The sequence below is a fragment of the Semicossyphus pulcher genome, unplaced genomic scaffold (assembly GCF_022749685.1).
Source record: "Semicossyphus pulcher isolate SPU_LCO1_2020_fin unplaced genomic scaffold, fSemPul1.0.p SCAF_4, whole genome shotgun sequence".
Classification (NCBI taxonomy): Eukaryota; Metazoa; Chordata; class Actinopteri; order Labriformes; family Labridae; genus Semicossyphus; species Semicossyphus pulcher.
Window position 1 is genome coordinate 10028431 of NW_027211715.1, and position 15472 is coordinate 10043902.

General features: G+C 40.7%; 1 protein-coding gene across 4 annotated transcripts in view; it reads left to right on the plus strand.

The window, feature by feature from the left end:
- The window catches only part of ptprfa (protein tyrosine phosphatase receptor type Fa), a 220143-nt gene that overhangs the window by 72745 nt on the left and 131926 nt on the right, over positions 1 to 15472 (plus strand). For 3 of the 4 annotated variants that reach the window (XM_069679935.1, XM_069679936.1, XM_069679933.1), the window contains one exon: positions 8238 to 8398. In XM_069679935.1, the coding sequence (XP_069536036.1) occupies positions 8238 to 8398 (161 nt within the window). Of the gene's footprint in view, positions 1 to 8234; positions 8399 to 15472 lie in introns of all 4 variants that reach the window. The other variant, XM_069679934.1, reaches the window with a different exon arrangement.

Genomic DNA, 15472 nt, shown 5'->3' on the forward strand with positions numbered 1-15472 from the left:
CATTTGATAAAAAGTGCTTGAACTCAGCTATCATTGTGACAAATTTCAGTGTTGAGGGGTCACTGATGACAAATACCACTAGATTGAATAAACGTACATGTTTATATTGGCCACTTTACAGAAATGTTTATTTTAGGGTAGTGTTATAAATTGCATGACAGCACACATTAAGCTACCACTGGTGCAATGCTATCACATATTTTCTAACTCTAAAGATGTATACTTTGCCAAAAATCACTATGAGCATAATTCCCCTCAGATGGTACCGACCAACCCTACTGGCTCACGGACTACATGGACATAAATCTGACATTCGCAGTGTATTAGTGTGCTGGTTTAGCTCAGCGGTTAAGGCTTGCGCCTTAAGTATCGATACTCAAACATGCCATGCAAAGGCCTGGGGTACGACTTTAATCCTCTGCTGCTTCCCCTCTCTCTCCAGCAACAACAATGACCCTTCTTCACAGATTAATATAAAGTAAATGGTAAATTGACTGCACTTATATAGCACTTTTCTAGTCTTCCGACCACTGAAATCGGTTTTCTCTGTATGTCACATTCATTGTTTTACACACACATTTGTACACTGATGGCAGAGGTTGCTACGAGAAGGGCCAGGCTGCCCATCACATCACAGACATAAACACACAAATCACTGTGCCTTAAGGAGCAATTTGGGATTCAGTGTCTTGTCCAAGCACACTTGGACATGTGATCTGCAGGTGCCAAGGATCAAACAGCCAACCTTTTGAATAGAAGAGGAAGAAATTAGAAGACCACAAGCTCAACCTCTGAGCCACATTAGTCCAAAGCATGATATTGTTGTATTTATTGCTTTCAGGTTAACCAATGTACAATCAGAATCAGATTTATTGGCCAAGTATGCGCCTAAAACGAATTTCACTCCAGTTTACATTGCTTTCAGTGTACAGAGACAGATAGACATACGCTTTAAACAGCACAAAAACTTGACACAGGTAACAAAAAATAAACTACTTTTTACAGTTCTACAGAAATAAAACATCCCCCAAGAAATAACAACATGCCCTTTAATTAATCAAATAACTACAACAGAGAACAGAGAATGGCTGAGGCAATGTGTAGAGGTTTTTAACATGCAGTTTGTTTGCAATCGAGGCACATTAAAAATGTAGGAATAATATTCCTCATACAACTTTTTTAAAACTTCATTTCTACCATGTGGATCATATTCGGAGGCCAGGAAGGGTCAGAGAGTGGAAAAAATCCAAGTTAGATCAGCAAAGTTAGGATTTGTGGGATTCAGCATTTTTTTTGCAAGAGCCCACAAAACATTTTGCAAGATCTTGCAAAACTGTTCTTGGGGTAATGTTTAATTTCCAGGTCACTTTAACTACTTCAGTCTCTATTTGACAACACCAATGAAGCTCATACACTTGTGGGAGAGGTTCATTGAACTTTGCTTTTAGAAATTTAGCAGTAGTATCTTTCAGATGTGCTCTGAAATGTCAGCATTGGTTAAATCTATTACAGCCCAACTTCAGTACTTTGGACAGATTTACAATCAATTTCAATCAATTTTATTTAAAGTGCAAAATCACGATGCAACATGGTCCCAATACACTTTACAATTTTGAAAGAATACTTAGGATGAAACGTACAGCAAGCAAAAAATAAAAGTATAATAAAACAACCATATTAAAAGCATTGATGTTAAAGGGCAATACATACAGCAGGCAAATTAAATTAAAAAAACACATTAAAAACCTGCAAGAACAGGCTGTGTGAGTTGGCATTTCTGTGCAAGGTAACAAAGCATCTTATTCCGCTAAACCTCTGGCTTCAGGAACAGGACTGTCACAGATATGTATGATGCAGTGAGAGCTTAACAAGCCAGGCTGCACCTGTGGGAGAGTCAGATGCAGCAAGGAAACTTGGGTCACTTTTCATGTTGCCAGACAATGATAAACCAGGTCTCAACTGCTGTGTGCCCAACTGCGCATTTTGCTGATAAACTGAGCAGACCTGGCAGAGTTCACACGGCTATTTGCCGACTTTGAGCTCAGAAATTTTAATTTGAACTGCTCAGTAATCTGTTTGTAGTTGACATGGAAAGAGCACCTGTAAACATCCGGCTGATAGAACTCTGAAACGATGCCCCAAGCTCCGCCTACAAGTTGCTCAATTGCTCTACATGTTTGGAAGCACATACCTGTGTAAGCAACTGATGCACACCTTCAGTCCATCCTGAGAGTGTCCAAAGCTCAGAACCTGACCACAAACATGAATGAACCTGCAGCCAAGAAAAGATGCCTGTAACGACAAGGTAGACTGCTTATGGTTGATATATTTCACATTTTCACCAGATTGATCACATTTAAAATATTCTTATTTTCTTGATGCTGTTGTGCATAAAAAACAGAATATTGTAGATTTTCTTGAGAAAAAACAGTTTTCTGGCTGTTTTTTGATGCCTGTGATAAAACTTTTTAGGAAATGAGAAATTAATGATGCTGATGTGTCATATTTTAAATTTGTTCCCTCATTTTTGATACCCTTGGTTAGTTCTGAATTCTCGAAGATGTCTGTGGAGTAGTTAAGTTCATATTTATTCATAATACTTCTGATAAAAACATGCTTTATTTGAGTCTTTTGTCCAAAAAATGAATACCCCGTGTGGCCCTCGTCCTAGACCCAGTTTGTAATTTCGGCCCCCTCTCTGATTGAGTTTAAGACCCCTGATTTAAAGATTGCAACTGAACATGCTTCTTTAACATCTAATGTAGGGCCATTCTAAAGATAAGGGGAACGGTAGGCAATGTTCTGAAGCCAGTTGATGCTTTGTTAACTCTGGGAATAACTAGGAGACCAGCATTGTGGGAGCGAAGAGGGGGTGGAGATATATAGTTTAATCAGCTTGGATAGGTGGTGTATGTCCATGCAAGGTCTTATAGGTTAAAAGCAGAACACCAGAATGGATTTTGGAAATACTTCTGAGATAAAAAAAAAAGGTATGTAAGGCAGGAATCAAAAATCACTCCAAGGTTTTTGATTGTTGAGCTATTAGAAATAATACAAGCATCATGTAGATACCTATATATGGCAGATCCAACAACTAATAGCTCTGTTTTATCAGCATTTAACAGTAAAAAACCCTAATTAAAAGTTCATTGACTACTCTGGTCAAGGCAGTTTCAGTAGAATGACAAGACCAAAAGCCACATTGAAATTTATCCAAAAGATTGTTGTTAGATAAATAGGCAGTAAGGTGACAACCCTCTCAAGTAATTTTGACATGAGAGGAAGATTGGAAATTGGATTATTTTTATTATTACTGGATTATTCAGAATTTGTGGATCATGTTTAGGTTTCTCAAGCAGCGGTTTAATGATTACAGTTTTGAACGCTGAGGGCACAGAGGCCATGGAAATTGACTTATTAATAATATCAAGAACAGGACTATTTAAAACAGGAAACAGTTCTTAGATGGTAGATGGTACATGGTCTAATGTGCATGTTGCAGGTTTGAAAGCAGTTACCAGGCTGGTAAAGGTCTCAGGGGAAATTATATCAAACTGTGAAAGAGTGCATTTGGTCTGAGTTGCTATGCCTGCATCCATCAAATTATTGGAGAAATCATGCATCTTTCTGAGAGTGTGAACCAGTTTTTTTGTCTCTAATTAAGTTAATCTTGTTTGTGAAGAATTTCAAAAAAAAAAACATTGAAAGCCTTGACAACATTGAATAAGGAGCTATTGGCAGGGATATTCTGTGTGAATTTAGCAACAGTGTCAAACAGAAATCGTGGATTATTTTTATTAATATTAATCAAGTTAGGACTAGGATAAACTGTCCTAGCAGCTGAAAGTGCACATTTATAGCTCTTAAAACTCTCAGCCCAGGCAAGACAAAACTTTCTGGTTTTGACATACGCCTCCTGTTCTCAAGCTGTCAGCAAATCTGTTTAAGTGCACAGGCTTTATCTGAAAACCATGGCGCTGACTTCAACCAAGGTCATTTTTTATTTGGAAGAGGAGCGACAGAGTCAAGCACTTTGAGCAAGGCACTATTCAGATTGTCTGTAAGACAGGGGTGGCTGGAGATGGCCACAGAAAATCTTGGGCTGGCACACCAAAACCTAAAGTTATATGTTGAAAAAAGCACCATCTCACCACAGCTGGCTAAGCATTTTTTCATTTTCTTTCACATAAACTATTATGAATAGAATAAGAAAAGGTATCATTTAAATTAATGATACATTATATTGTACAATATTGTTCAGATTATTCATGGCTCTCCACAAACATATGGAGTATTCAGCCAGTGGGGAAAATAGACAGCTACGGGGGCATGCTCCCCCAGCCCAAAAATGTGGCTGTAAAAGCCCAAATTTGTTGGCTTCTGGCTCATTTTAATGGCACTCTTCTATCATATACACTGATATTTATTATTACATATTTGTGTGATTTTGCTAACCCATTTCTAAACAGTAAGGGAATTATTGCAAAGGAGAATTAGGCCTCTTGTGTGTTTTAGCACTCTGTGCCCACCTATTCTATAAACAGCTATTAGGTTTGTTACAAACTAATTCCTATACAAATGCTGTTTAATTAATTTACTTATAATGATCAACAGCCTCCTTACAGTGTTCATCTTTGGATCTTTAATAAATGATGACATATAGAAAACAATAACTGTTGTGTCCTGTTACTACAAGCTGTCACATGCTTAGACTCTCTTTTTACTTATATTGGGAGAGAAGGCAGGGACGGTTGTTACAGTGGCAGCTCAAAAACCTCTTATTAATAAGTTCACTGTATGCATTTGTGAGCACTTGTGGGCCATGTGAAGCGTTCCTGTACTCACATGGCTGTGACTCAGTGAATAAAATGTCCTAGTATTCCAGCCCTGCTCGCTTTTTGGGATTTTTACAGTGTGTAATTATCTTCCCCACAAGTGTGATGCTTTGTCTCTGACCAGCAGCTCAGAGGAAGAGAGGACCACCACGGTGCAATTTAAGTTTAAATCTAGTAACCAGCGAAGCTGTCAGTTTCATTACTTCATATATGACTATGCTACAAATTATATGGTAAGCTGCAAGAGAAAAACTATTTGGTAATAATAATCATCCCCTTATGATTTTGACCCAGACAGATGTAATCACTGCAGCACTTTTCCACAGTAAAAGCATGAGCTGTACAATTAGTAAAAATTACAAAACTATTTGTGTTGCATCTATACAGATTGCTCCGCTGTAAAAGCATAATGTAGGCTTTATAAAGGTAAGTAATTGATTGTTCATTCATTGAGCCCGTAAATGTCTGTGTGGCGTATTGGGAAAAGTTTTTAATGCTTACTGTGCATTGTCACATTGCCAGTGTTTCCCGGTGCTTTCACAGCTCGTAATGACCGCAACCGCTATTTGTGCAGTAAAATGCAATTCTTCTTCTTGTCTTCAATTCTTCAAGATCAGCTCTCAAGGCCTCAGTCCTACCTTGACTAATTGCAAACTGGCCCTGATTCAGCTGATCAGCTGAGCTGTCATCATTGATAGATCAGTGTTTGTTCTGCCTTATTATGGTGATTAACTGGACCAACTATCAGATCTGGTGTGGCAACAGGGGTGCCCAATAGGCTTTCAGGGGTGGTGGTGGCCACCCCATGCCACCCCCTAAAATCACCATTGCTGCTTGTTCAACAGTTGTTTGATTCATTGCAGAAACACATGCAGAAATGATTTGATATGATTATTTTCATTCTCAACTCTTATGATTTTGTCGCTGGTGATTTTCCTTTGGCACTTGCTTAAACCTCTTTGAGGGACGTTAAAAAATTCTCTATGCAGGAAAAACCCTGTATATGATTACTCACATTACGTGTTATTGTCTGATTTTACAAGCGGTGTTGATGTCTTAGCCAAACTGTAGTTTAAAGCATCTGACAAGTGCCATAAGATGGCAGCCACTACATTTAAAGTGCCTTGTTGGAACCGTGCAAGTCACAGAATTTGTCCTGCAAATGTTTCCCAACACAAGCGTGTTTAAAGAAATCAAATCAAATTTTATTTGTATAGCGCCAAATCATAACCAGAGTTATCTCAAGACACTTCACAAAAAGAGCAGGTCTACACCGTATGCTTTGTTATGTTATTTAAAGAGAGGCCCAACATGAATCACCATGAGTAGCACTTAACAATATTCAGCACATTGGCAAGGAAAAATTTCCTTTTAACAGGCAGAAACCTCGAGCAGAACCAGACTCATGTTGAACAGCCATCTGCCTCGACTGGATGGGCCGAAAATGGGATAGAAAGAGATGCAGGATAGAGACAGGCAAAGAGAGCAAGAACAACATATGTCCTTGTTACATCAACAACAGGTAATACATACTTATGGTTACAATGCCAATAATAGTGGTACACTAGTGTGAAAATAAGCAAAAAATATATTAGCGCGAGAAGCAGAGTAATGATAAAGGCTGTAGTAATCGTAGTTGTAACAGTTGAAGTCAACAGGTCTACTATTAGCATTAGCAGCAACAATAATGATACTATGGGGGAGACTGATGTTAGTAGCTGTTGCAGTCGAGCAGGTCCACAGCAGCAGGTGGTCTGCAGCAATGATCCCCAGGAACCTACAAGACAAGGGAGCTCGAGAACTCCCGGGAAGATATATGGTTAGTAACGTTAATGGGACCAGAAGCTACAGAGTTAATGAGCTGCATTAATATGACAGAGAGAGAGAGAAAGATAGAGTGGGAGAGAGACATAGAGTCAGAGAGAGAGAGACAAAGAAACACATACAGAGACAGAGAGAGAGGAGCTTGGTGTGTCAGATCCCCCGGCAGTCTAAACATATAGCAGCATAACTGTGGGCTAGTCCAAGCCTGAGCTTGCCCTAATTATAAGCTTTATCAAAGAGGAAAGTTTTAAGTCTACTCTTAAAAGAAGAGAGGGTGTCTGCCTCCCAGACCTTGACTGGTAGATTGTTCCAGAGGAGGGGGGCCTGGTAATTGAAGGCTCTACCTCCCACACTACTCTTAGAGTATGTATTAATATTTTTTAAATATATATTCTGTAGATTATTTTATGGTAATGAAAAAATTAAATAATACCAGCCTTGTCTTTTAATTGCTTGATAATAGAATTGGAATTGAATTGAAATTGAAAATATATATATATATATAAAATTGAAATAAAATTGTAGATCACATCTGTATGTCATGTAAAAGTGTCAGCACAGTACAGAGCTACAGCATCAGAGCAGGGACCTACCAAACTTGACTTAAACCCTTTCTCTGATTCTCCTGCGACTGACATGTTAATTGAGCACAGCTCTCGTGGAATATTACAACGCTTAGTGATGTTGGTGATATTATAATGCTGAGTGACATCTGCCATCATTTAGCATTACAATATTTTTTCTAGTCAGATTTAGATAATTTTGTTTCTTTGGGAAAAAATTAAGTCATCTTGTTTTACATTCTTGATTTTGTTATCTTAAAACCATTTGAAAACTAGTGAGAATTGAGTGTTGATCTTAATACAGTTAACATGATTACAAAGTGAACAAAATTAACAAACTCAGCTACATTAACATTGTTGGTCACACTGGTAGAGTCTGTCGCCTCTCAATCGGAAGGTTAGGGGTTCGATCCCTGACTGCTACCGTCCACATGTTAACATGTCCTTGGGCAAGACACTGAACCCCAAATTGCTCCTCAGTGTGTGAATGTCCATAGATCTGATATAGAAGATAGATTGGAGATTGACATAAAAGCCTTTGCAATCAGTGTATGAGTTTGAAAGGGCAAATGCGACATGTAGTTAAAGAGCACTTTTGAGTGGTTGGAAGACTAGAAAAGTGCTGTATAAGTACAGTCCATTCATTTACCGTTTACTTTCTTTACGCTTCACAGCAAATCATTCAGATGATGGACTTACTCACTTATTCACTAAGTGCTGTTAAATTTCTAGGCTAACATTAATCAATCAATAGAATTTTATTTTTCACATGCAATCCTATAAATAACAATTACAGTAAAATGTAATCATGTCATTTCCCAAATATATTTGAAATTTTCACATTTATTTACATTTGTTGATGTTAACTATTAAAGCAGGAACGTCACAAAAAAGGCAGCCTTGTTAAGTAAAATCTGGTTAAATTTGCCTTAATAATATGTCCTGATCTACTCTGCTGTTTTAAGCTCTGCTACTGCAAACTGATTCTGGATCATCTTCTGATCATTTGCAGCAGAGGACATTTGCGGCCAGCCCATTCTCTGAGCCAATCATGATAAAGTTCCACAGTGGGATAAACCAACAAACTGAGGACCCAGAGATGCTGTGGGTGATGGGTCCAGTCCTGGCTGTCATTCTAATTATCATCATAGTCATTGCTATTCTACTCTTTAAGAGGTAAGTCTGACAGACAAAAGGGTGTAAATGTATGTAAATGCATGTCATTTTAGAGTTAAGCCAGTTGTATTTTGTTTTTTCAAATAAGTACAGTATCCCCACCTCTGCCTATTTAATTTTTTTTATATAAAGTCCCCATAGAAATCATTTTGCACTGTATTCATATTTTCTTTGGACCAATGGGGGTCACTTAAGAAAAAAAGGAAAACTTTCAGTGAACCTTACCTAGCTGAGCAATAATTTGAAACACCGTCTACTATTGACACAAGACTCAGAAGAGCAAAATTGTGGTTCATCAAAAGCTCATTGGTTGTGCTGATATTGTTTTTAGATGATTGTATTTCTACCATATGGCAGAGCTCTCTATATGTCTTCTGCTCCTCTGTAAAACAATCTGTGAGTGAAGGCAACATGTTTGTCTCTTGAAACTCCAATCACTGCAATCATACAGTATATAAAATATATCCAGTCAATATATTTGATAATTACAGTGATAACAGTTAATTATACAGTGCATTTTTGTAGAAATGGATTTCTAAAGAATGGACTGTATACCAACACATGAAAATCTGCTGTTGACTTGAGTCTAACATTATATTTATTTATAGGCTGCTGAAAAGTTTCACTGACAAACTATGTTGATTTGATATTGATTTGAAATATTAATAAAACATATACTGTGTGTATATATATATATATATATATGCTTCGTAAATTTTGCTTAGTAAAAGCCTTCACATGCCTCTAGAATAGTATCTTTTCTTGAAGAATTTCTTGTTTGTTTATTATTTTCTCAAAACAATAACAATAATAACAAAATAAAAACAAAAGGAGCATACATTGATACCTACATTAATGTTCACAAACATCAGTAAGTGAAGACAAAAAAACATCTTATTTCAAGTTTCAGCTGTGTTATTGACATGAGTCATTTTAAAAGCTAGTTAAGTAAAACTGTATTATGATAATGGCAAAACCAATACTGGACAAGGATGGACAAAGAACAATATTTCTAAATGTATGATGGTGTGTGTCATGTGTTATTCTGGTTTAGTTATGTATTTTAATTTTTATTTCATTGTTTAGGTCATTTCCTGCTTTACTTTGTCACTTTGTCTCTTGTGATGATCCACTTCCTGCCATTGTGTGTTTTCCCGCTTGTTTGATTATCTACCCTGCCCTTCATGTTTTCACCTGCCTCTTGTGGTCTCACCTGTGTTTGATTAGCTTCACCTCCCCAGTGTATTTAATCTTTGTCTTCCCATGTGTCTGTGTCAGTTTGTCACATATCTTATGTCTATCCTCTTTGTTACCTGAAGATTGTTGGATTTTCTTTGTGGCTCCCCGTGTGTTTCTTATTTCTGTTGGATTTTTGGTTGCTCCTTATTCCTTTTGAATTTCTGTTACCTGGACTGAACAGTAAGCCTTTGTTTTTGCCAGTTTTTTTGTGTTTCAGTAAATATCAATAAGTCACCTAGGTCCTCTACCTTTTTGTTTAATTCCTCAAACCGTGACAGGTGTGATAATAAAGTGTAACAAATAAGATGTTTGTAAGCTACAATTCTCTGAAACTGGACAGAGAAGCTCATCAGCATTATGTGGATAACATAAAAAGCAAAGGAGCAGTATAGAGAGTTTGTTAAGGTGCCTAAATATGCTCAGTCATGTGCATTTATTGTTTACTGTGGCATTCCAGCTGCTGACAACTTGTAAATTAATCCTTTCTCTGCTTGATGTTCTCTGCCTGCTTGCACTCTGTGGATGCAGCAAACAAGAAAGGTCAGTGCCTTTGTCTGTTGTTACATCAATTAACCCACCACCCATCAACTTCATTCTATAGCTGTTGGCCTGCCTTTGGCAACCTTTCCCATTGTGCAAAACATGCTGTTGTCTGACAGTGACGATGTTAAATAACAGATGCTTATTGTTTCTCTGACTCCATCATGCCAGCTTTACTGTGCTGCCTGTCCTGCATACGCCGCAGCCTGCTGATACATGATTGGTCATGATTACTCGGATTATAAGCATACTACAAACGGAAACCAGAACACTTGCCGTCCCTGAAATCCACGTCCCTACCTACCTAATAGAGATTACCACTTCATTAACAGTTATAGATTTCTGTGTACAGAGCAAAGTAGATGGAAAAGCACTTGGAGCAACCTCTGACATAATCTCAATACATTTTGTGTATAACAAAATATATAAATAACACTCTATATAATCAGCGGGAATGCATTCCTTATGAACAAATTAACTTGACCATTAGTATCTACATAGACATCATTCAAAAATTGGTTATGTGCACTTCGCGTGGAAACAGGTACCCGCCTCGCTATTCAGCTTTTCTGTAGATGGGCAAGTTGGCTAAAACTCGAGGATCCAACATACACATCTGTGAACAAAAACAAAGATGATGAAATCAGTAATATTCTACATGCATAATATTAACTGTTAAGAAGTCATATAAAATTACAAATAAGCTCACTGATTCTTGAGAAGTGGGACAAAACAGGATTCAAAGTTGAAAAAATAAAACCTTATGATCAGACTAATTAAACTACATGTATGTATCTGCCATGTCCTTAGCTACTGAGATATGCTTTGATACAACCTCCCATCTTTTGTCTTTTATAATAAAATATGCTTTTTGCCTTGCCATCACTTATTTTATATCAACACCGTCAGACACCAAAAACACGAATTCATTTTTACTCACATTATGCTACACCTATAAAAACTATGACAAAAAAAAATGTTTCATCAAGGCTTACAGGGCCCAAAACAAAATGTTATATTTTTTATATTATAAAGATTTTCATCTGTGTTTTTTTTTTATTGGACTGAGTAATAGAATTTGACAAGAACCAAGTAAAGGACCCAGGCGCACGACTCAAAAGTTCAACAAAAAAGACTCTTTATTTGAGTAAAAAACAAGCCAAAGTATTAACCAAAAATCACAGTATGAAACTGGCATAAAAGGCAAAAGTAACAAAACAAAATCTTTAATGAGGTCCTCGTCAACAATAAAACTTGCTGGGATCCATGATCGTTCCTCTGGTCCATACCCTTTCCAGTCTGCCAGAAACTGCCTCCCCTGTCCTCGGTTCCTGACAGCCAGTAGACGCTTCACCGTGTATACTGGACCTCCGTCTATCATGCGGGGGGGTGGTGGGGGCTTGACTGCGGGAACCAGCGGACTTTCTCTGACTGGCTTGATTTTTGATACATGAAAGGTAGGGTGCACTCTGAGGGACCTGGGGAGGCGAAGGCGGACAGACACAGGATTAACAATTTTGGATATTGGATATGGACCCACAAACCTTGGAGCTAGTTTTCAGGATGCCACATGGAGAGGCAAGTCCTTGGTGGACAGCCACACTCTCTGCCCTGATTTGTATGCTGGTGCCGGATCTCGATGCCGATCAGCTGCTTTCTTCATCCGCGCCGAGCTGCGCATTAGAACTCTGCGTGCAGCAGCCCAAACTCTATGACAGCGACGGATCAGAGCATGAGCTGAGGGAACCACTACTTCCTTCTCTCCGTCAGGGAACAGTGGTGGTTGGTATCCATAAGCACACTGGAATGGAGTCAGGTCGGTGGCTGAGGTAGGAAGCGAGTTGTGCGCAAACTCCACCCACATGAGGTGTCTGCTCCAGGAGGAGGGGTTCTGCAATACCAGGCAGCGTAGGCAGGTCTCAAGTTCCTGGTTTAGCCTCTCCGTTTGCCCATTGGACTGCGGATGATAGCCAGAGGAGAGGCTTACTGTGGCTCCAATCAGTGTGCAGAATTCCTTCCAGAACCGAGACATGAACTGTGGACCGCGGTCAGGCACGATATCCCTGGGAAATCCATGAACTCGGAAAACATGATACAACATGGTTTCTGCCGTCTCTTTTTCAGACGGCAACTTTGGCAGAGGGATAAAATGAACCATTTTAGAGAATCTGTCCACCACCGTCCTGGTTGACAGGTAAGCAAGGAGGTGTGAGCCCAATGGATGAGCTGTGACCTCACCGCCTTAGACACATATAGCCGATTCGGTGGGCAGTCCCTAGGTGCTGGGTTCTCACCATTTGCTTGCTTTACCACGGATTCTATCTGCCAAGTCACCGCTCCGACTACACGGTTCAGTGGAAGGATGGGTTCAGGTTCCTTGCAACAGGCTCAGACTGAAAAAGGCGAGACAAAGCATCAGGTTTGGCATTTCTTGACCCAGGCCGGTTTGACAAGGTGAAATTAAATCTATTGAAAAACAAAGTCCACCTGGCCTGACGTGAATTCAATCTTTTTGCTTTCTTGATATATTCCAAGTTCTTATGATCTGTCCACACTAGAAACGGGTGCTCAGCCCCCTCCAGCCATTGCCTCCATTCTTCCAACGCTTCCTTAACTGCCAGCAGCTCCCTGTTCCCCACATCATAATTCCTCTCAGCTTGGGTGAACTTACGTGACAGGAAGGCGCAGGGGTGGAGCTTGTTGTCCTTGGCAGATCGTTGTGATAGGACGCCGCCGATGCCCTCGTTGGAGGCGTCCACCTCCACCATGAACTGGCGGTGAGGGTCAGGGACGGTGAGAATCGGAGCTGTGGTGAACATGTTCTTGAGCTTCTGGAAGGCCGCCTCTGCCTGTGGATTCCACTTAAACTGAACATGAACAGAGGTGAGTGCGTGCAAAGGTGCTGCTATTGAGCTAAAGTGTCTGATGAATCTCTGGTAAAAGTTAGCAAAACCAAGAAATTGTTGAACTTGTTTCTTTGTAGTGGGGGTTGGCCAATTGGCCACTGCACTGACCTTTGCAGGATCCGTTTTAACCTGATCATGCTTAACATGTGTTTCTTCATCCGAAGAAAAGATCAGTATATCGTCCGGATAAACGAAAACAAACAGGTTCAAAAAGTCTCTAAGAACATAATTTACAAAGGTCTGAAACACAGCGGGAGCATTTGTGAGGCCGAAGGGCATGACCAAATAGTCATAGTGACCCGTTGGGGTGTTAAAGCCTGTCTTCCATTCGTCCCCCTCCCCGATTCTGATAAGATGATATGCATTTCTTAAGTCTAGCTTTGTGAAACTGTTTGCTCCTTGCAACTGTTCAAAAGCTGATGACATGAGTGGGAGGGGGTACCTGTTTTTGATGGTGATGTTGTTTAATGGGCTGTAATCCATACACGGGCGCAGTGTCCCATCCTTCTTTCCAACAAAGAAGAAGCCAGCTCCCGCTGTTGAAGATGACGGACGGATCAAACCAGTCTTGAGGGACGCCGTGATGTACTCCTTCATGGCCTCCTTTTCCGGACCCGAGAGGGAGTATAGTCTGCCCTTGGGGATAGCTGCACCCGGCTGTAAGTCCATTGTGCAGTCATAAGGTCGATGTGGTGGTAGGGAGGTTGCCTTGGTCTTATTAAAAACTTCCTTCAAGTCAAGATAACATGACGGTACTTTGGACAAGTCAGGAAAGTCTTTACTTTGGTTCTCAGAAACATAGTGTTTCATTTTTACCATGCCCGGATGTCCCTGAATACATGAAAGTCTGCAGTCCTCCCCCCACCTCTCTACCTTCCCTGAATGCCAGTTAATGTGTGGGTTGTGCTTCTTTAGCCATGGAAACCCAAGAATAAGTTGATGCTGGGCAGAATCAAAAAGATGGAAACTGATTTGTTCACTATGTGTCTGGTTAATGGTTATCTTGAGTGGCTCAGTTACATGGGAAACATCAAATAACAGTCGTCCGTCAAGGGCGCTAGCTGTTAGTGGCTGTGGCAAAGGTGAGTATTTTAACCCCAGTCTTCTGGCTAACCCCCAGTCCATCAGGCTTTCGTCGGCCCCTGAGTCTACTAGTACCTCCTGTGCAAAGGTCTGATTCCTGATTTCAATATTTACCTTAGTCAGCGTGCGGGCAGGGTAGTCAGAGGAAGCCAGTCGGCTCACCAGTGCCCTCCTCTTCACCGGTGAGCCTGGTCTTTTACCGGACAGGCAGCCAGAAGATGTCCAAGTTGCCCACAGTAAAAACACCTTCCCTCCCGTAGACGGCGCTGTCGTTTGGCTGAAGACAGCTTTGTGCGACCCAGCTGCATTGGCTCCTCCAAGCCACTGAAAGTTGCTGGCATCTCTGGGTTTCCTGGACGTGACAATCGTGGCCCTCCTTCCAAGGGAGGACGGATGGGGCGCCCCATGTGGTGAGGCAGAGAAGGAGCATTCATCTGCTTCTCTTTCATTCGTTCATGGAATCTATTGTCAATGCGGATGGCCATTGCGATGGTGGAGTCTAAGTCCGTTGGGAGGTCTAACGGGGCCAGTTGGTATTTAATTGGTTTCGAAAGTCCGTGCAAAAAGGCATCATGAAGTGCTAAGTCATTCCACCCACTGTCTGCTGCGAGTGTCCGAAACTCTATGGCATAGTTTGCTACTCGTCGCTGGTTCTGCTTTAGGTGGACTAATGCTCGGGCTGCTTCACGACCTGGAGTCGTGTGGTCAAAAACTTTCCGAAGTGTGTCTGTAAATTGTTTCAGTGATTTACACATGGGTGAGTCTCTTGACCATTCGGCTGTTGCCCAAGCTGCGGCTCTTCCTGTTAAATGGGAAATCATGAAAGCCACCATGGATTGTTCAGTGGGGTAGGCAGCAGGGTTCTGGTTGTAATGAAGATCACACTGCACCAGAAAAGGTCTGCAATCTCCAGAGTCGCCAGAGAATTTCTCTGGGGCAGCCAGATGTGGAGCAGGCATGGAGAAGCATGCAGCAGCAACCAGTGCAGCAGCAGCAGCAGAGGCAGGTGGTGTGGTAGAGGTGGGTGGCGTGGTGGTGGATCCGAGGTGAGCAAGCACACGGTGCAGTTGTTCAGTCAAGCCGCTTACTTGCTCTGTAATCGAGGCCTGGAACTCTCCTTGACGATTGTGAAGGCTTATCACTCCTTGATTGATTGAGCTCAGCTGCTCCTCATGCTGGTGCAGACGGCTTCCCTGCTTCTTCAGGGCTTGCCTCAAAGCCTCAGAGTCGGCTGGGTCCATAACTGGCCTGTTCGTACTGACAAGAACCAAGTAAAGGACCCAGACGCACGACTCAAAAGTTCAAC